We start from the raw sequence: 21,427 nt of genomic DNA on the forward strand, positions 1-21,427 counted from the left end.
TAATATATACATTCTGCTTCAGCAAAGAATATTGAGTGAGGTCTTATATGGAAGCCAAGGTATCACTGGTCATTAATATTGTTGTAAAATGTATGTATAGGTACTGTACAAAGTGTTATGTATGTACACTAAAAATATGTTCCTAAAGTCTGTATCAAGGCAGAGTTGACAAACAGGTTTCTGCCCAACAAAAGGTGTTTATTCAACTGTCTCTTGGTCCATGTGTAAATTAAGCATGTAAGCCAACCCAGTGGAAGCCCTATTTGAAATCAATGGTGGGATGTGAAATCAAAAGGGAAGCAGCTCACCAGAGAATAAGTTATAGGGGGAGGGAGTGTTATCCTAACTCTGCAGTACAGACAGCGGCAATCCTCCCTGATTGAACTAACCTCGTTATCCCTAGCCTGATTCTTGCTTGCATATTTATACCTGCTTCTGGAAATTTCCCCTACATGCATCTGAAGAAGTGGGTATTCACCCACGAAAGCTTATGCTCCAATACGTCTGTTAATCTATAAGGTGCCACAGGACTTTTTGCCGCTTTTACAGATCCAGACTAACATGGCTACCCCTCTGATACAGTATAGACAGTGAACTTTGGGGAAGGTAATGAGAAGGCAAGGCAAGGAAAACACCCATTAATCCTTTACCTAGGAAATAATTGGGTAGTGCGATTACATTCATGAAAACAGGATCTCAAGCAGGCTTCGTTGAAATGCTGCCAAGGATATTTGGGGTGAGATACACTTTCGGATGGAAGTTAGCCTGTTAAGTCTCTAGAAATTGATTTTTTAAAAAATATGTAATCCTTTTGGTTTCTATTATACTTTCTCACTATCTCTTGAATCTTGAACCTTTGATACTAAACTTCTTGTTTTCGCTATAAATCTATCTCAGTGCTGAGGTATTATACAAGCACTTGATTCTGAGTTGAATCATTGAAGCTGGTAGATACATTGTTCCCTTGGGGACTGCACACCTGGTATTACTGTGAGCATTTAGCCCATGAAAGCTTATGCTCAAATAAATTTGTTAGTCTCTAAGGTGCCACAGCTACTCCTCGTTCTTTTTGCTGATACAGACTAACACAGCTACCACTGTGAAACCTGTGAGCATTCAGTGGATAAGGGGCTGGACACTTCAGGGGAACACTTCACAGGGCTTGGTGATTGCGGTGCACCTATTCTTAACCTGCAAGGCAAAGTAAGGGTTTGCATAGCCCAGAGGAGATTGTTTGGATGGCTAATAGGCTGGTGGTGTCAGGAAGCTGGCACTGAGTTAAGCTAAAGTCAGTCTTCCTCTCAGTGGAGGCAGGGGGGTTACAAAGTGATTCACAGTCCTGGCTACCCAGAGAACCTTCAAATTACTGTGTTCTCTTTGTCAAGTACAATTTTCTCACTTGGGAGGTGGTCACTCCTTTCCTAGCTAAAATCCTGCAGGAGTACAGGGATGAGTTGAAATAAACAATCAGAGGGTCAGAAGGTCAAGGGAAAGGTCAGGTTGGCCACAGATACATCTGGTACAGCCACAAGGTCGATGACCATAGTTGTCACAATGAGGCAGACTTTATGGTTCTAGATGTCTGGCATACCATGCAAGACAGAGGACGTTATAGAGGACCTGCCCTTTGAGGAAATGGAGCTCTTCAGCCAGAGTACAGACAGAGCGCTCCATTCCCTCAAGGACTTGCGCCACCGGTCCTTGGCAATTTACACACTGGCCCCTTATAGGAAACATGCAAGTACCAGCCCCAACAGAGGCGCAGAGGACATTATCCAACTCCTGGGACTGTCAGCCAGAGTACCAACACAGAAAGAATGTACATGATGCTGCTTGCCACACTTCACCTGTGACCACTCAAGCACTGGTTCAGGTTGCTCTGTTCCCCAGTGAAACACCAAATGAGCAAAAAGGTCATGGTTCTACTCATACCTCACAGATCTGAAATGGTGGAAGGAAACTGAGAATATGCGTGGCTAGGTACTGTTCTCTGCCCCCTCCCCAACAATGACTAGTCACAGACACCTCAGAGGTAGGTTGGGGAATCCACTTGGACCATCTACAAATGCAAGGAATAGGGTCCCTGGAAGACATGGCGCTCCACATCCATGTCATGGAGGTCAGAGCCACAAGGCTAGCCTGCATGTCCTTCCTTCCTGTTCTTCACAATTCCACAATGCAGGTCTTGATGAACATCATGTCAGCAAAGCACCACAAAAAAAAGCAAGGAGGCACAAGCTCTGGACATGGTGCCACAGATACAAATTAACCCTGATGGCTCTTCACCTCCCAAGAGTCAGCAGCAACCTGATAACCCCCCAGAGCAGATATGTTACCACTCACAAGTAATCACTGCAGAGTTCTATCATAGAACTAATCGGGCGGGGGGGGTTCCTGTGATAGACCTGTTTGCCCCCAAAGACAACACCAGGTGCCAGAAATTTTGTTGCAGAGAGGATATGAGCCTGGGGCCTTCCCTCTGCAGTGGAATCTAGGTCTCTTCTGTGCTATTGCACCCATTCTCTTGGTCTTCATGCTGATTTTCAAAATTCAAAAGGGACAGCCATTATTGTTCTCATAGCTCTGCACTGGCCAATGCAATTTTGGTTGACAAAAATGCTACAGGTGTTCATTCAACCACCAGTTCAGCTCCCAGACTGACTGGACCAGTTTTCACAGCACCATGGGAAGATTCGCCATTCAGACCCACCTGGATGACAAGCAGGATGTTGTCTGGTTAAGTACCGTGGATAGGGATTGCTTTAGACAAGTCCAGGACATCCTGATACAGAACAGGAAGATATCTACCAGAAGGACCTTTTCATCAAAATGGAAGAGGTTCTCAATAGGGGTGACCCACCATGGGCTGGACCATATGCAGGCTTTGGTACCAAAGGCTCCCAACTACTTCCTGCATCTGAAACAGCTTTTGTTTAGTACCATTAAGGTCCAAGCTGCAGCAGTTTCAGCTTGCCATTGATGGATAGTCATGCTTGGTCTTCTCTCACCCAATGGTATCAGAGTTCCTGAAGGGCCTGTTACCTACATTATACTGGTCAGGGAACTTGCTCCTGCCTGGCACCTCAATGTCATCTTCTTGAGACTCATGGATTCCCCTTTCAGAATGCTTTGTACTTCATCTGGCTCTGAAGACAGTCTCCCTAGTTGACTTTAGTCAGAAGAGTGAGCAAGCTCCAAATACTTGTGACTGATCCCCTCCCCACATTGTATTTCATAGGGTTAATGTGATCCTGAAACTTCACCCTAAATTAATTCCTAAGGTGGTCTCAGAATTCCATCTGAATTAATCATTTAACATGCCTCTCTTCTTTGCAGTAAAACTCCTCTTCATTGGGAAAGAAGTAGCAGCACACACTGGGCATTTCCTGAGCCTTTTTTTACTACATCAACAGAACCAAACTGTTCAGACTGTCTTTCTGTTTATTTCTGGCTATAACTGGCCATTCCAAAGGCCAGGCCATCTCATTACAAAGAATATCTAAGGTGGATAACATAATGTATCTCACTGTCTTTTCAGTTAGCTGGTGTAGCTCTCCCACCAAATGCCAAGACTCACCCCACCAGAGCCCAAGCAGTATCCTCTGCCTGCTTCAGAAATGTGCCAGTTTCAGAGATCTGCAAGGCAGCAACCTGGAGTAACCCACTGATTTTTATCAAGCACTATGCATTGTACTGAGCTGCCAGAGCAAGTGCCAAGTTTGGGAGAGCAATTCTACAAACCTGTTGGACTGATGCAGTTGATACTCCTAATCTAAGTGTCCAGAAGGGGTACTGTTGCTAGTCACCTACAGTGAAATCCACACTGACAAATACTCAAAGAAAGAAGTTACCTACAGTAACTGTGGTTCTTTGAGGTCTTGTTAGTGTGGATCCCATAACCCACCCTCCATCCCCATTTTTGGAGTTCTGTGCTTCCCTGGACTTTGAATTGCAAGGGAACTGAGCAGGGGTTAGAGTTGTTCTGCCTTTTATGGGTTTGCATGGGAGGATAAGGAGACTCAGGGAGTGTACATGACCCTGACAGACACCCTTATTCAAAAGATTCCAATCTTGCATACATGTGCTGCTTGTGCACTTACAGTGGGATCCACATTGACAACTTCATTTTGAAGACCCACAATTATCTATAGGGTAAGAAACTACTCTTTATTTTAACTTTTGTCTGAATGGCTTTTCTCATCTGGATACTTCTGTTTCCCAGGACCTATAGCTTCAAATCCTGGGGCATTTTTAAAATTATTACTATGTAGAATATTAGGTGGAAGATTACCGTTAGTAAATTGTACATTTTGCTTGGATTGACAAATCAAAAAGAAAAGTAAAAATAAATGTATTTTGATAGGTGATTCAATGCCACTGTATTCTAACTGGCGACTGAAAGTGATGGAGCATAATCAAGGAGAGCCTCTACCCTTTCCACCTACTGGGGGTTGTTGGTCACCACTGGTGGATTATTTACCTGAAACTTCATCTCCAGGCATGTCTCTTCACAGGTAAATACTAACATTACATGAAAGGGACAGCAATTCAGTTCATATTAGTTTAAATCAAACTACTGTCTTCATGCATGTGCTGTGTAAAGTAAGAATAGCCTTTCCTTATTTGTTACATTTCCTGGGTTGCTTAGAATTCAAGAAGTTATGATGTCTTAGCTACCTTTTGATTTTGAGGACTAAAGCTTTTCTCATCTGCTGTGTGGCTTATTGTGATTTTTATGTTTTTTCTTTCTTGCCTTTAAGACTTTCATAGTCTTAAAAGGGGATATTAGTTAAGAGTATCTTTAAAACTCCTACAGATCTTCAAAATGTAAACAACAGTTGTATTCTGATCTCTTAACAATCTTTTTCTTTCTTTAGGTGTAACATAGCAGTGATCCTTCTGACTGATTTGATAATTGACCACAGTGTGAAGGTGGAATGGGGAGGCTACCTCCATCTTTTACTTCATGCAATTTTTATAGGTAACTAAACTGTTACTGAAATATCATGGTTTGTTTTTTTTAAATCGAGGAAAACAGCAGTTTGTAATCTTGGCTTTGAAGATTTTAGTAATTAAAAATAACAGCCTTTTTGACATAACTAGTCTTTTTTTCCAAGGCTGAATGAGATTAATATTTCTTATTCTTTATTTATCAATAAAATCTTCACAGAAAGTACAGAAAGGGTCTCTGGTGTATGAAATATTATTGTCTTCTATGTTGTTGTGACAATCTGACTTTAAAAACTGTCTTCCAATAACATAAAGGAAGAACACTTTTTCAAGTTGAAAAAAAATCCACTTTTAAAAAAAACATTTCCCAGTCATTTTGGTTTATATAAATACAATACTAATAAGTGTCTTCTTTAAAATTAACACTGTGGATAACATATAAAAGCTAAAACTTACTAAATGCCTGTAAGCAGAACATTTTGGGCTAAATGCAGCCATGATGTAAGCAAGTGCAACTGCATTTACTTCAGTGAAGTTACACATATTTGCATCAGAGCTAAATTTGGTCTGTTGTGTGATAGGAAACAAACTAGTGAATCTCTTTTTCTCCTTTCTCTTGTACTCTTTTGGCCATATTTCCACCTTATTATAGTCCATTGCTGCCCTTCACCCCCGGCCTCTCTTGGGCAGCATACATCTGCCGTGAATTTGTATCCCAACATGATTTGGCTTTTTCTTCTTCTGAGCATGTACAATTAATCAGACAAGTGTGCTGGACCAGAGAATCTTTTCAGTTCCTAATGTTGCTTATTTCTTGAGACAAACATATAGGTAGGAAATACAAGTGGGCATGAAAGTTTGGACTCCTTTACAAAGCACTGTCCATTGGGGCCACTTGTCCTTCTCCTCTTGTATAGAAGGTGCAATTAGCTTGGAATACACTTAATGTCCTCAGTGCTTCTCTTGTTGTTCTTCCCTGTGTTTTCGGCTCCATATATTTCAGTGTGGTGAGTCTTTCAGATTGTTTGAATAAAAATGGTGGGTTTTTTTAGTACCTGTGCAATGGCAGGAATCATCCACAATATGGCCTAGTGCAGAGGTGGGCAAACTACAGCCCGCGGGACCATCCTGCTCAGCCCTTGAGCTCCCAGCTGGGGAGGCTAGCCCCTGGCCCCTCCCGCGCAGCCTCAGCTCGTTGCGCCACCAGTGCCCTGGCCCACCGCTTCTGCCGGGCAACGCGGCGGTGTGGCTGGCTCCGGCCGAGTGGCGGGGCTGCAAGTTCCTGCCGCTGTGAGTGGCATGGTAAGGGAGCGGAGAGGTTGGATAAGGGGCAGAGGGTCCTGGGGGGCAGTCAGGGGACAGGGAGCAGGGGGCGGTTGGATGGGGCGGAGGTTCTGGGGGGTGGGGGCTGTCAGGGGACGGGGGGGTGGATAGGCGTGGGAGTCTGGGGGGGGACGACTGTCAAGGGGGCTGTGAATAGGGATCGGGGCAGTCAGGGGACAGGGAGCAGGGGAGGTTGGTTAGGGAGTAGGATCCTGGGGGGCAGTCAGGGGTGGGAGTGTGGATAGGGGGCGGTGCAGTTAGGAGACAGGGAGCAATGGGATTTGGATAGGCGTGGGAGTCCCGGGGGGCCTGTCAGGGGGCGGGGGTGTGGATAGGGGTCAGGCAGTCAGGGGACAGGGAGTGGGGGGGTTGGATAGGGGGTGGGGTCCCAGGAGGCGGTGGTCGGGGACAAGGAGCAGGGGGGTTGGATGGGTCGGGGGTTCTGAGGGGGGCAGTCGGGGCAGGAAGTAGGAGGGGGCGGATGGGGGCAGAGGCCAGGCTGTTTGGGGAGGCACAGCCTTCCCTACCCCGCCCTCCATACAGTTTCGGAACCCCGATGTGGCTCTCGGACCCAAAAGTTTGCCCACCCCTGGCCTAGTTGGTTTATTATATGAAATAAACATAATATATAAACACCCTCTTGCTCAGTGTGGTAATGTTTTTTAAAACAGTAAAGCCAGAGAGAGTTTTAATATATTGAAGTTATTATAGAAAAAATAAAAGGGGAGATGGAAGGGAGCATATCCTCTGTTTCTCCAAATAGCCAAAATCTAAATCATTTTCAGTTGTTGTTGGTGAATGTTTCTTTACCAAAAATAGATATCATTTGTAGAGATTGATATAGACCACTAGGACTGTTGCTGATTTTAGTTAACTGCATATTTAATTGATTAACCTTTCTATTTTCCCCTTTAATTTTAGGGTTTGACCACTACCACCCTGAAGTGTATGAGCATTGTAAACGCCTGCTTTTGCATTTGTTGATAGTGATGGGCTCCAACAGTAATGTCCAGTCTGTTGCTTCTGTCCTTCTCAGGAACAGGGAGTTTAATGAACCCAGGGTGCTTACTGTCAAGCAAACTGCACATTTAGATTATACTTTCACAGGTAACCACAGCTACATTGTTCATGTTTCATTAATTAAAACAACACAGAAGGTCACTTTTTGATTGGATTTAAATATTAAAATCTCCATTGTTTGTAATTTATTTCACTTCCAGTTTTGTCCAGTTGGATAAAATTTCTCTCTTCCTTGAATTTTTCATTAACCTAAAATTAGTATAGATGTTAACATTTTGTGTGCAGTCATCAGCAGTAGCAGCACAGCTGAATGTTAATTGCTGGTTTGCTGCTGCTGTGGAAACTGCAGAGGAAATTGTCACCTGGTCATATAAAATAGCAACTACTTTTTTGTGATTTTTAAAGGAGAAATAGGGAGATATTTCCTCTATACATTATAGCAACTTTCAATTTTGGACATAAGCCATTTGACATTGTATGATTTAATAGAATACCACAAAAATATTACAGGATTTTAGCATGACCTTTTATTGTTGTGCAAAGAATATGAGAAAACATATATCATCTGAAATGATCATATAGTAGGAGAGATCTGTAAATTTCACTGGAAACATTTTTTATGAAACTTCCCTTTTGATTGTATCATAGATTTGTGGAAAATATGAACAAGGATTAATTTTGTTGACTCGTGATATTTCATATTATCTTCAGCAGATGGCAGCACCTGCCATGCAATATATTATTTCAGTGTTGTTGTATCTGGGAAGTAGTTTTGTGTTACGTGAAGAAAAAATAGTTTGTAAATTCTTGGGTAAATTTGGTTGTCAAGAATATGAGGACTGGGTAGAGCCAGGCATATTTTGTATAAACTTACCCATAGAACTTTAGCAAATGCAATTCAGTTCTGATCTACAAAACCACTCTTGCTCCAGTCCTTGGGCTCTTGAGTAGAGCTGGCCAGAGACACGTTATGTAAGTTGGGTTTGTAGCATGAAAAAACATTCACTAGAGATCAGGATGAGAAGGCCAGCAAACTTTTTTTTAGGTTCTGTCCACATTGAGGATTGAAACAGTATTGTTCAAGAGATTAGCCCCACATGGGGGAGTAAGCAAAATATTATAATAGTGATGTTTTTAACTTAAAATTAGGTGATTAATTTAATAAAATATCCTATATCAGCTTTATTTCATGAATCACTGATACTTTTTGAATTTTGCAGTAGAACATTATGTAATTTAAAAACTATATTAAGACTAACTCCTGCAAGCAGATCTAGTAAATGCTGGTTAAATAATTAATTAAAATGGCAAGTTATACAATTTTAATAGATTGCATCTTTTAGATGAGACAAAGGCCCTCATCTGACAAGATACTAAGTGCGGATAGACCTCTTTGTGGAACCCAGTTGGCCTAAATAGGACTCCATGTGAATACAGGGGCTATTCACACAGAGATACTTGCGGGGTCAGATCCTAAATATGTAGTTAAGGGACACAGACACTATAAAAGTAACAGTGACTGGAGAAGTACTATCCATATATGACCCAATTCTCCTTCCATCTGAACAGTGCTCAGCATAAGCTGGGGGACTGATGCGGGGGTTGGCTGCAAAGTTTTCTTTAAGCCACTTTTGCCCCCCCACAGTCCAATCCTGCAGCTGTGCATGCATCAGTCCAGAACACAGCAAAGGCTAATGATCTACCTCGGGTGCTAGTGGCCCTCAGCACTCCAACTGCAGACGTCAGCTAGCCAGACACAGACAAACCCTGGCCGTGCCTTCATTTTCCTTGGCTCCATTACCTGTTACAGTACTTGGGAGAATGGTGGTATAGAAGCTATACAGGTTGTATTTTGCAGATGGTTCCCATGTGAAGAGGGAGTGTGCCAGTAGCCAGATTAAGCTGATTTTAGAGCAGCTTTATGCATCTATAGTGGCACAAAACATCTCTAACTTTTATTGGTGAATCAGCCTTACATATTAGTGTTTAATAATTAAATTCAGTCGTGATCAGATTACATTTCAATCAAAAAGCCAATCTGCATTATCAGGAAACAGCTTGTCCTCTTGACTTCTACTCTACAAGCATGTGTGTGTTGTAATGCTTTTACGTTCAACTACTGAATCAACTTGTTAAGGATGTGATGCCTACAAGTGCAGGGACTGATGGGTTGTCACTTCACCAGAATACTAATATCAAAATGAATGCTGGAGTCATTACTATGATTGTAGTTATGGATGGGTTATTCCTTATTATTTATTTAGGCCCCAATTATGCAAGGATTTATACATGTGCTTAACCTTAGGCATGCCTGTTGACTTCATTGAGTCTCCTTGCATGCATAAATTTAGCATATATGTGTTTGCAAGATCAGGGCTTTACTGGTAAAATACTGAAAACTCTTTTGAAACCTATCTCATAAAATGGGTAATTCATATGACATTGTTTTAAAATTTATATTTTCAGTGTTGGCATTGCAAACAGATACTATTTTGATGGCCTAGAAGGTGAAAAGGAGCATCCTGTATATTCAGTTTGAAAATATTTTAATTATCCTAATCAAAGTGCATATTTTGAGAACCAGTGTATCATACTAATAAATTTTTTTGAAGTCTAATGTGAAAATGCCAAACTATAATATAATCATAGTTGTTTTTCTTTCAGCAGGCGTTAATGATTTTATACCTGATTACCAGCCCTCCCCAATGACAGACTCAGGGCTTAGTTCAAGTTCTACCTCTTCTAGCATCAGTTTAGGAAATACCAGCGCTGCCATTTCTCATCTGCACACCACCATCCTCAGTGAAGTTGACATTCCAGTAGAGCAGGATGAAAAAGTGAAAACACTCATGGAATTTATTACCTCAAGGTAATACTTCAAGATCAACCGTGGTCAAGGTGTATGGAAATATGGCAAAATGGCATATTATTTGGCATGAAGTTGACTATTTTTCTCTTCTGTTTATCAGCAATAAGATCTTAAATTTGATCTTAAATACTCTCTTGTTATGTGCATGTTATTTGTATATATAATAGCCTTCAAACCATTCTACTTTCTCTATATCCTAAGGGCAGTTGATTGGCCATCTCTCCTCCTGAGACTTCAAAAGGCTATTGATCGGTGAATTCCCCACTGATCTGGGGATCCCCTTCCCCAGGGAAAGCTTTTCAGGGTTTCAAACCTTTCCTCTCTTCAGCAACTCCAGTCTCACAACTGCTTCCTTTAAAGACAGTTGAATCACATTCTGGGATTTGGTGGGCTGCAGAATATGCTACATGCTTAATAGAGTCCCATATCCTTCCCTGCAGAAGATACTTAAAGGTCTGATCAGAGAGGGTCTTGAAGGCTGTTGTGGGGACCTGGGTTTGTATGGATCTTCAAGGTGGCCTGGAGAAAGAGAGGGCTTGTGTGTTGACTGGGGAAGCAGGAATTGGTGGCAAAGTTTAGTTCTAAAACTGGCAACTTTCAAAAGGTTCCTATTTTCATATGATAATTTGTTTAGTGCTTTCAGAGTCATATAAATAGAGCCGAGAGGATACAAAATTTGTATTCGCATCCGATCTGCAATCTGCAAAAATGATCCATGGGTATAAAGCAGATATCCACAGATTTGCAGGGCTGAACATATAAACCTGAAACTCTAAATAGAACTTAGTGGTCAAAAACTTGATTTTGGTTTGCAGAAACTGTGGAAACTAAAAAAGAGTTTTTACACAGCCCTAGAACTTTACAATAATGTGATGTTGGGTTGTGGTATTTTTGCAAATGTGTAGTGTCAGTTAGAATTACTTGCCATTAGGGTAACTACACATTCCCCCCTCCCTAAATTTCTCCTGCAGTTTCAATTGGATTGAATATGTTGCTTTGTTTTTTATCTTAATTGCTATATAATATTGCTGCATGTTTTTTAACAGCTGCCGTATTTCATTCCTGAGAAATCTGTTTCAGTATATTGTATGTAATTGATAAAGTCTTCTGGAATTCTTCTAGGTGAAAAGCACTGCATAAATAGATAATGATAATAGAGATCAATATAAAATAGATAAATATAAAAATGTTTTATACTTTTATGCTATGCTATGTTATATGTTGGGTTTTATATTTCTAGGAAAAGAGGGCCACTTTGGAATCATGAGGATGTTTCAGCCAAGAACCCTAGTATAAAGAGTGCTGAGCAGTTAACTGTGTTTCTAAAACATGTGGTGTCTGTGTTTAAGCAATCAAGTTCAGGTATGTTAGAAAAGAGTTAATACATTGTAGAATTTTAATAAAATAAAAATCTTTGTGAAATAGATAAGAACATCTCTTTAAGAAAATATACATATATTTCCAGGCTTCTGCTTTCACCCAGTAGATGTTGCACTTTTATGTGACACAGTTCATAACTGTGTTCAGACTTGGATATGTCAACATAACGTGTGCTTGGAGAGTGAGAAAATGTATATTACAAGCTTAGTGCGGATATTTATTGTTTAAATCTTGTGTCTTTCTTTCCATCTGTCTAATTTAATATTTAATACTTCTGTTTAAGTTTATGGGAAAGCTGTTATGTGATTGGATGGATCTTTCTGAGGGATTCCAATTTAGCAAAGGGGGTGAAGGAAAAGAAGTAGTAGATAAAACTAACTTAAAAGCCAGCACAGAGGTGGCTATAATAATCTTGTCAGTAGAAAAAAGAAGTGTGCAATAACACTGGTAATGTATGTAATAATTACAACTTTCTTTTCTTTTTTTAAATCTGCTGTGTTACTTGGACATACATTTGCTTTTGTAGCAGGATTTCAGTTGGAGCACCATCTTAGTGAAGTTGCTTTGCAAACTGCACTTTCTTGCTCCTCTCGACACTATGCTGGGAGATCGTTTCAGATTTTCAGGGCTCTGAAGCAGCCTCTTTCTGCATCTACGCTTTCTGACATTCTCTCCAGGCTTGTAGAAACTGTAGGAGATGCAGGAGAAGAAGCACAGGTATTTGCATATTTTCTTATTTTCTCTCCCCTGCAGCCATCTCACTTACAATTTTCCCATTTTATTAAACAATATTTTAATTGTATTTTTAATACCATAATAAAAGATAAAAGCAGTATGATGGGCTCAGCTGCATTTTCTCCTTAAATGAAGAAGAAAGGGGTATTAAAAGTGATGTGACTGGAATCGGATTTAACTTCTGTAACACTTTGAATTTTCACTTTTGAAGAACAAAACAAAAATAATTCGTGGTTATGCTGAGCACTTTGTTTTCAAAAGCAACCCAGTAGTTTCCAAACATTTACTTTCAGAGACTCTGCAGTCTGAACTAGCTGTCTCAGGTGAAGTAATCGGCTTCCTGGCAGCACCCATACTTTTTATAATTCAAAATATGCCTCAAGTATTTTAAAATAAAACAATATAATACTAAAGAAGAAACAACAATTTTAGTGTGTTCTGATATTTAGATTTATCAGCAATATGTTGTATCTTTACAGTTTATCCTGTGTCACTCTTTGCAAAAGAAATTGACCATCCTATTCAAACCACAAAAAGAGGGACTAAGTCATAAAGTATAAATACACCCAGTGGAATAATGGAACTTGATAGTTATCTTGTGAGAAGTATTGGACCAGAGAATATAACACAAATAAATTCATGTTTGTGTCATTAACTAGTTTAAAATTAAATTGTATACTGTTCTTTGTTTTTCATTGAATTTGCACCATTAATTTGAGTCGTGCATCATTAGGATCATGAGGAAATTAGATCAGAAAGTTATGAATCAGTCCCTAACATTGTTTGTTCTATTTGTATATCACAATCAAGAGGTCCTACGCAATCTGCACTGTTGTACATACTATAACATATAATAACCTTGGACCTTTTTCAGGGTTTTGTCATAGAGCTACTTCTGACTCTAGAATCTGCCATTGATACATTGGCTGAAACCATGAAGCATTATGATCTTATATCTGCACTTTCTCAGTAAGTACTTATACTAGTCAAAGTACAGTATTCATGGGAACTGTTAGTTGTTTATTACTCATAATCAAAACGTTTCTGCCATCATTTCAGTTTAGACTTAATACAAGGACAGCATGCTGTTTTCAAATGTTCATATCTTTGGGATCTTAGTCAAATTTCCTGAAACTGATCTCAGTTACTCCTTAGTTTTTCTATTGCTAGGTGGTAGAGCAAATTAGGCACTTCTAAATCAGTGTGTTTTTCTCAATTAAGAAGGGGAGAATTTGTAAATCAAATTTGTTAGATCTTGGTTTTGTTCACATCTGTGCTGCTGAACTATTGGACCTCAATTCTGTGAACCATTGAGTGCCTTCAGTTCTGATTAACTTTCGTGGAAATGAGGGCACTTACCATCTTTTAGGATCAGACCCTATCTGACTGTGGTTGTCACATAAGCACTCTGTGCCTCAGTTTCCCCATCTGTAAAATGTAAGTAGTGATACTAAATTTTTTTAAGTGCTATAAGATCTCTGGATGAAAATTGCTATATCATGGTAGTTATTATTTATATTAATTAGGATTACAATAATTTGTAAACCAAATTTCTTCAACTGCAGTAGATACTAGACCACATTTAGAGCTGCCTACTCGGCATTCCAAATTTGTTGCTTTTTATTATAAAGTGTAAATAAAGGTCTGTAATTTTTCTTCCCCATTCTGTGTCAGACTTTCAAAACATTCTCGTCTTGTGTCTGAGAGCAGACTTGAAAAATTACATTGTAAATATTATGGTTCCCTTTGCCCCCAGGGACTTGCTGTATTAAAAAGAAAATGAGCCTGGCCAAGCATAATTATATATTATGCTACAAATGTTCCTTTCACATAAGGCTCTTGCCAGTTATTCATGCTTTTTTTCATATCAAGATTGGATTACTGAAATGTGTACACTTGAACAGAACTTGGAAACTTCATCTAGTGCAGAATGCAGCTACCGATATACTTTGAGATACTTGATGCATGAAATATGATCTGTAGCCAGTGTTAACTTCCATTTGGCTTCTGGGTACAATTCAAAGAGTTAGCCCTATGTAGTCGGGGTCTTGGATAAAGGCTTAGAAACTGCTTCTGTTTGTGTTTAATCCTGGCAAATATACAGTATTTCTCACCATTGAACACTGGCCATAATGGGAGTTGAGGGTGTTCAGTACTTCACAGGTTCAGGCTCGAAGTCCCAGACTTTAGGAGCTGATGGTAAGGCATTGTCCTTGGAGGGCCCCGACTGGAATTTGCTTTCCCCACTGGTCTGGCGAAGCTCAAAAGTTTATTCAATTTTGGGGCATTTGCTACCCATGTCTTTTCACTCGGGTTTTGGACTTAAGGCCTGTACTACAAGGGGCTGAATTTCTGGGGAGGTATAAGGAGGTGTTTTTGAGTAATGAGATGTATTCTAGGATCTAATATATATGCCTACTAGTGTTGAGAGATGTGTTTTATAAACTGAAAAAATAATCCATACTCACATGCCCCTCTACTACTCAAAAGATTAAATAGGTTATTGGGGTTCCTCTGTATAAATTTAGGCTTAGTTCAAAGGTTATTGATTACAATGTGGCATTTATACTGTATATCCACATAAAATGTGTTCCAGAAAAAGTTGATATCTTTCGTAAATGCTCCTGAGTCTCAGTGTGAAAGGCATTGAAGGTATGGATCTGTCTAGGATGCTACCTTAAGAGAAATATAAGGACATGTAAATAACCTCATTTCTTAATTCCCTCCCTTTCCTCATCTGTAAGAAAATAGATGAGAATTCCAAATCTTCATTCCTAGCTGATATTTTTCAAGTTTTTGACCAATATGTCTAATTGTACTAGATCCCTGGTTGGCTCTCTTACCTTGGTAATTTCTTATGTCTGGAAAACATTTCTTCCCTAGCTATGGTGTTGAAGTAATAAGGCAGTCTCCCTCTCTCCAAGAACTTCATTATGATATAAGTGTTTCCTGAGACCTACTCACTGATAATAAAATATACTCTGCATGTGCTGGAGGATTGATTTTTTGGAGCCCTTATTTTTTAGGATGCACATTATTGAAGGTCTGACATTTTACATGCAATAATATATTTCATTGCTTTTATTTTAGAACCTCATATTATGATCCTGTAATGGGAAACAAGTACGCAGCTAACAGAAAAAGCACTGGACAGATAAATCTAAGCACAAGTCCTATTAGTAGTGGCAATTGTTTGGGATATTACAGCAATGCAAGGAGTAACTCTTTGAGACTGAGTTTAATTGGTGACCGGAGAGGTGACCGTCGACGGAGCAACACACTGGATATAATGGATGGAAGAATAAACCATGGTGGAAGCTTAGCAAGGACTAGAAGCCTCTCCTCTCTGAGAGAGGGAGGAATGCATGATGTGCAGCCCACTACTGATCCTATCAACCTGATGGCCACCATATTTTGGATTGCAGCATCCTTGCTAGAATCGGATTATGAATATGAATACCTCCTGGCTCTCAGGCTGCTCAACAAACTGCTTATTCACTTGTCTCTTGATAAATCAGAGAGTCGGGAGAAGATAGAAAAGGTGCAGAGTAAACTGAAATGGAATAACTTTCCAGGCCTTCAGCAGCTCTTCCTTAAGGGCTTTACCTCAGTGTCTACACAGGAAATGACAGTTCACCTCCTCAGTAAACTCATCACGGTCTCCAAACATACATTGGTTGATCCCTCCCAATTAGCAGGTATCTTTAATCAAGTTATATGTAACCATATTGAATTTGGTAGTAGGTTAACTGAAAAATAAATTAATCTTTGGTATTAAAATCAGTAGTGATATACATTGTCAGTGAAGAGGAAAAGTAAATCCTGTGGTCCTCAGCATTGTTGCACTAGGTACAATGTGGATTATGATCATTTGTCTAGAGACCCGGTGCAAAGAGTTTCTATGAGTAAACCTACTGGAAGATTGGAATTGTATATTACATTATAGTAAATTTGTTTCCAAAGTAAGTAAGAACATATATCAGTTTTTTCCTTCTGAAACCATTTAGTCATAGTGGCCTTGGTTTAGTGCTGTTCTAAACCTTTGCATATTCTCTTAAGAGCTTGCCATTGTGCTGAATAAGAGCAGGTTACTTAGTAATTTTGTTTAACTGATTAGGTGATCTTTCTACTTCCATCTTAAATAATAAAGCAGTTTTGGTTACAGAGATCTTGTTTTTAAAATACTAAAAGTTTGTTGTGTGTTCACATAACTTCAGCACCATTTGTTTGTCTGCAGGATTTCCTCTTAACATCTTGTGCTTACTGCCTCATCTAATCCAACATTTTGATAACCCAACTCAGTTCTGTAAAGAAACAGCAGACAGGATAGCGAAGGTATGTAAATATTTTTAAAATAACATTCAGGGACATTATTCACAACTTAGACTTTCACTTTTACAGCCAAAACAGAGATGTACCTTTCATACCAATTATCTCTGTAAAGTAGTACAATGCTGCTTTTCCAGTAAATTTTCTTCTTCCATGTCTAAGACCTATCTATAATAATTGTGTTAATGAGAAGTAATTGTTCTCTAAGGGCCTCATCTAAAGTTCTGTGAAGTCAAGGGGAGTATTTAACTGAAATCAGTGGTCTTTGGGTCAGGCTCTAAGTACTCCTCTATAGGATCAGAGTAGCCATTAGGCTCAACCTATAAATTGGGAAGGTAAGAAGCAATTCTTCCTGTTGCTAGTGTTGCAAAAGACTCTTTTTTTTAAAAATTTAAAAAAAAAAAAAAAAGAAAGAAAGAGATGGTTGTCACAGCTAGTGAACTTAATTTCTTTAAATCACATTTATAATTTTTAATTTTCAAGTGTATTTCACAGTTTAATTCTAGTAAGGAAATGGTCCTTACCTTTGAGACTGGTGTGTATTGGAAAAACAAGTAATGTACAGTTTTCGTTACTTGAAAACAATGATTATCTTGTGGAAAATTGATTTGAATGACTTTTTAAATTGTATTCTTCATGAAAGTGGGGTAAAATATGCACTAGCAGTTCCCAAATGAATCCATGGACTATTGGTGGTCCCCAGAGCACTTCATTGGAAAGAAGAGCATGGAAATGGAAATAAGATGGCAGCTATACAATAGGGCAGGCAGTGTGACCTACTGAATAGAACACTGGACTGAGACTTGAGTTCTATTCCAGAATCTGTCTGTTACCCCATCTGTAAAATGGGGATAATCATACTGACCTCATTTTGTAAAGTGCTATGTAAGAGCTAGGTAGTGGTATTGTTATAAGAGCAGGAAAGGAACAAAACTGCCCTCAGGTACAGGATCCATAGTGTGAATGGAGCTGCCCGTTACCAGAGGGAGGGGAATGTCCCGAGAAGAAGGGAACAAGACAGCTAGGTATATGTCCAGGGGAACAGATAGAATAAAGGACTAGGTGTTAGGGCATGTTCAAGGGAGAGGAGGAGAAGGGTGCAGGCAACAGCAAAGTATATGCAGAAGAGCAGGAGGATAGAGAAAGAGAACTGATGGGAGGGGAAGATTAAATGAAGATCAGCAGTGAGCAATGTAATTAACTTTTTTTCAAAAAGGACAAAACGCTTATTTCATTAAAGGCAGTTAAAATACATATGAACTTTTATTAATAGGGCTGTTGATTAATTGCAGTTAACTCACACAATTAACTCAAAAAATTAATTGTTAAAAAAATTAATCATGATTAATCACACTTTTTATCGCACTGTTATACAATAGAATACCAATTGAAATGTATTAAATATTTTTGGATGTTTTTCTCCATTTTAAAAAATATTGATTTTTAATTACAACACAGTATACAAAGTGTACTGTGCTCACTTTATATTATTTTTATTATAAATATTTGCACTGTAAAAATGGCAAACAAAAGAAATAGTATTTTTCAATTCACCTCATACAAGTACTGTAGTGCAATCTCTTTATCATGTAAGTCCAACTTACAAATGTAGATTGTTTTGTTTTTGAATGCAGTTATGTAACAACAACAAAAAAAATGTAAAACTTCAGAGTGTACAAGTCCACTCAGTACTACTTCTTCAGCCAATCGCTAAGACAAACAAGTCCATTTACATTTACGGGAGATAATGCTGCCCGCTTCTTATTTACAATGTCACCTGAAAGTGAAAAGAGACGTTCGCACAGCAGTTTTGTAGCCAGCATTGCCATGTATTTACATACCAGTTATGCTAAACATTTTGTATGCCCCTTCATGCTTCGGCTGCTGTTCCAGACAACATGTGTCCATGTTGATAACAGGTTCTGCTTGATAACCATCCAAAGCAGTGCGGACCAAAGCATGTTCATTTTCATTATCCGAGTCAGATGCCACCAGCAGAAAGGTTGATTTTCTTTTTTGTTGGTTCAGGTTCTGTAGTTTCCACATCGGAGTGTTGCTCTTTTAAGACTTCTGAAAGCATGCTCTATACATCGTTCCTCTCAGATTTTGGAAGGCTCTTTGGATTCTAAAACCTTGGGTCGAGTGACGTAGCTATCTTTAGAAATCTCACATTGGTACCTTCTTTGTGTTTTGTCAAATCTGCAGTGAAAGTGTTCTTAAAACGAACATGTGCTGGGTCATCATCCGAGACTGCTATAATATGAAATATATGGCAGAATGCAAGTAAAACGGAGTAGGAGACATACAATTCTCCCCCAAGGAGTTCAGTCACAAATTTAATTAATGCATTATTTTTTTCACAAGCATCATCAGCATGGTTGACTGTGCGTTGTGTGAAAAAATACTTTTTTGTTAGTTTTAAACCTGCTGCCTATTAATTTCATTTGGTGGCCCGTAGCTCTTGTGTTATGAGAAGAAGTAAATAACACTTCCTTATTTACTTTCTCCACACCAGTCATGACTTTATAGACCTCTATGATAACCCCCCTTAGTCATCTCTTTTCCAAGCTGACAAGTCCCAGTCTTATTAATCTCTCCTCATATGGCAGCCGTTCCATACCCTAATAATTTTTGTTGCCCTTTTCTGAACCTTTTCCAAGTCCAATACATCTTTTTTGAGATGGAGCGACCACATCTGCACGCAATATTTAAGATGTGGGCGTACCATAGATTTATATAGAGGCAAAATGATATTTTCTGTCTTATTATCTATCCCTTTCTTAATGATTCCCAACAGTCTGTTAGCTTTTTTGACTGCAACTGCACATTGAGTAGATGTTTTCAGAGAACTATCCACCAGTAAAAAAAGTTTAACGGTTACCGGTAAGAACATCATGTGCCAGTTTTTCTGTCCAGACTTCCCTGGTTTAAAACAGACTTAACTTGAAGCATGGATGCCGTGGTGCAAGCCACTCAGAGTGCCTGTCACGTTACTAGGGAACCTGTAACTAAGCTGTAGAGCTCCAGAAGTATGGATGGCGTGAAGTGGAAAAGTAAGTGCAGCCTAGGCAGGGACAGAGCCAGGCCTGCCAGGAGATATACCCCCTCTCAGTCAGCCTTCACTGATCAGATTCTACAGCTGCCCTCTCTTACTGAAACCCCCTCCAGTACAGCTACCCCCAAAGGCAAAACTCTAGCTTAGGTGGATATGTTATTTTAACAGTGTAAATACTCTGCACATTTTTTTATATTGAATAGTAATTTTAAATCTTCATCAGTTTTCTATATTATTTTTATAGTAAATTCAAATTTTTGAGCCTGACTTTGTAAAATATAGATGTTCTTGTGGTTACTTTGTCCTTGCTGTTACTGAAAAATAAATCCTAAAACTTGAGAAGAGTATTACACATTCCATATACTCAATAATTTAGTGGGTGAAGGAAATTAATGTCTTTTTTTGTTTTGTAGGTTTGTACAGAGGAGAAGTCACCAACCCTTGCCAATTTGGCGCATATGATGAGTTTATACAGTACACACAGTTATTCCAGAGACTGTTCTAACTGGATTAACGTAGTGTGCAGATATTTGCATGACTCCTTCTCAGATACCACATTTAACCTTGTAACTTATCTTGCAGAGGTAAATTTTACTGAAAATGTATTTCATTTAGACAGCCTGATTTAAACCATGCCTTTATTGATGACACATTTTTTATTTTTCACACTCCTGAAAATTTAAAAAATATATTTAGAAAGTCTTCTATGGAATAAAAGTGATATTAAAAGATTGTAGGATTTGGAGGGGAGAGGGTGGCTAAAACCATTTTTGAGTAGTGAATCTGAATTTTTAAATTGAAATGGTCGTCCCGCCAATGGCAGGTCCATTTTTTTATGGCAGTAATATTTTGTAATAAATCTTAAGTTCTGTCCCTTTACATCAGTTACTGGCACAGAGCTGCTATTGCTTCTTTTTCATTCTTATCAAAGTCTCGATAAAGTACATATATTTCAGTTTTAAAGAAATATATTTAGAATATATATTAAAAGAAATTTTCTGATCCAGATTAAGCTGTAATTTAAAGTTGCTCTCAGTAGAAAATAAATTTTAATCAGAGAGTAAAGATGTAAATATTGTGTGGCATATTTTTCTAATTGTTTTGAGCACACAAAATTTAGTGAATAGTTCTGCAAGCCCTCCATGTGCAGAACTACCATTGCCTCTAATATAAGTGCTCTGCATGGAGAGCTTACCAGAACTGGCCCATTGCTTAAAACTGACAACCCCAGTATCTCTTGATTTTTATTTTTCCCTGTATGAATCTTTGAGTTTTTGTGAATATTTTATTGATAAAGACCATAGCAATTGTATGGATCAAACTTCTGTAAGCCTTATAGATCAAAAGTCCTGTATATAACATTATTTGCCGTTTTTTCTGTTCTTGTACAGTATTGTTAAAGAAGCATACATATAAATGCAGGGAGCTTTGGGATTTAGAAGAGTTGTTTTATTTAGTATGAAATATTTTGCTTGTAGGTCCTTTAGGCCTGTGCTAACATTTAAAGTATCACCAAAATTATATTACTTAATGAATGAAAGATGTGAATACAAAGAAAAATACTGGAATAGAACATACTGTTCTATTGTACTCTGCTGTATTCTCTTTTCCAAGCCAGATCTTGAAGTTTTGAAATAAATCTTTAATTTACCACATAAATATAAAAGGGAAAAAGGGAATCTGTATCAAAGTTAGCTAGCATTTATTATTGTATAATGACCTTTGTACTGTGTGCTGCCATCAAGCAACTTGATTAAAATGAACTT

The 21,427-nt window shown here is 38.8% G+C and overlaps 1 protein-coding gene across 16 annotated transcripts in view; it reads left to right on the top strand.

Moving 5' to 3' along the window:
- FRYL (FRY like transcription coactivator) overlaps positions 1-21,427 on the top strand; it is a 387,869-nt gene that overhangs the window by 282,254 nt on the left and 84,188 nt on the right. For 5 of the 16 annotated variants that reach the window (XM_037897819.2, XM_037897820.2, XM_037897812.2 and 2 more), the window contains 10 exons: positions 4,364-4,514; positions 4,878-4,981; positions 7,195-7,380; positions 9,943-10,162; positions 11,403-11,524; positions 12,069-12,259; positions 13,152-13,246; positions 15,368-15,975; positions 16,515-16,612; positions 20,075-20,245. In XM_037897819.2, coding sequence (XP_037753747.1) covers positions 4,364-4,514; positions 4,878-4,981; positions 7,195-7,380; positions 9,943-10,162; positions 11,403-11,524; positions 12,069-12,259; positions 13,152-13,246; positions 15,368-15,975; positions 16,515-16,612; positions 20,075-20,245 — 1,946 coding nt within the window. The remainder of the gene's footprint in view (positions 1-4,363; positions 4,515-4,877; positions 4,982-7,194; positions 7,381-9,942; positions 10,163-11,402; positions 11,525-12,068; positions 12,260-13,151; positions 13,247-15,367; positions 15,976-16,514; positions 16,613-20,074; positions 20,246-21,427) is intronic. The other 11 variants (XM_037897821.2, XM_043544395.1, XM_037897817.2 and 8 more) reach the window with 5 other exon arrangements.

The sequence above is a fragment of the Chelonia mydas genome, chromosome 4, assembly GCF_015237465.2.
Source record: "Chelonia mydas isolate rCheMyd1 chromosome 4, rCheMyd1.pri.v2, whole genome shotgun sequence".
NCBI lineage: Eukaryota > Metazoa > Chordata > Testudines > Cheloniidae > Chelonia > Chelonia mydas.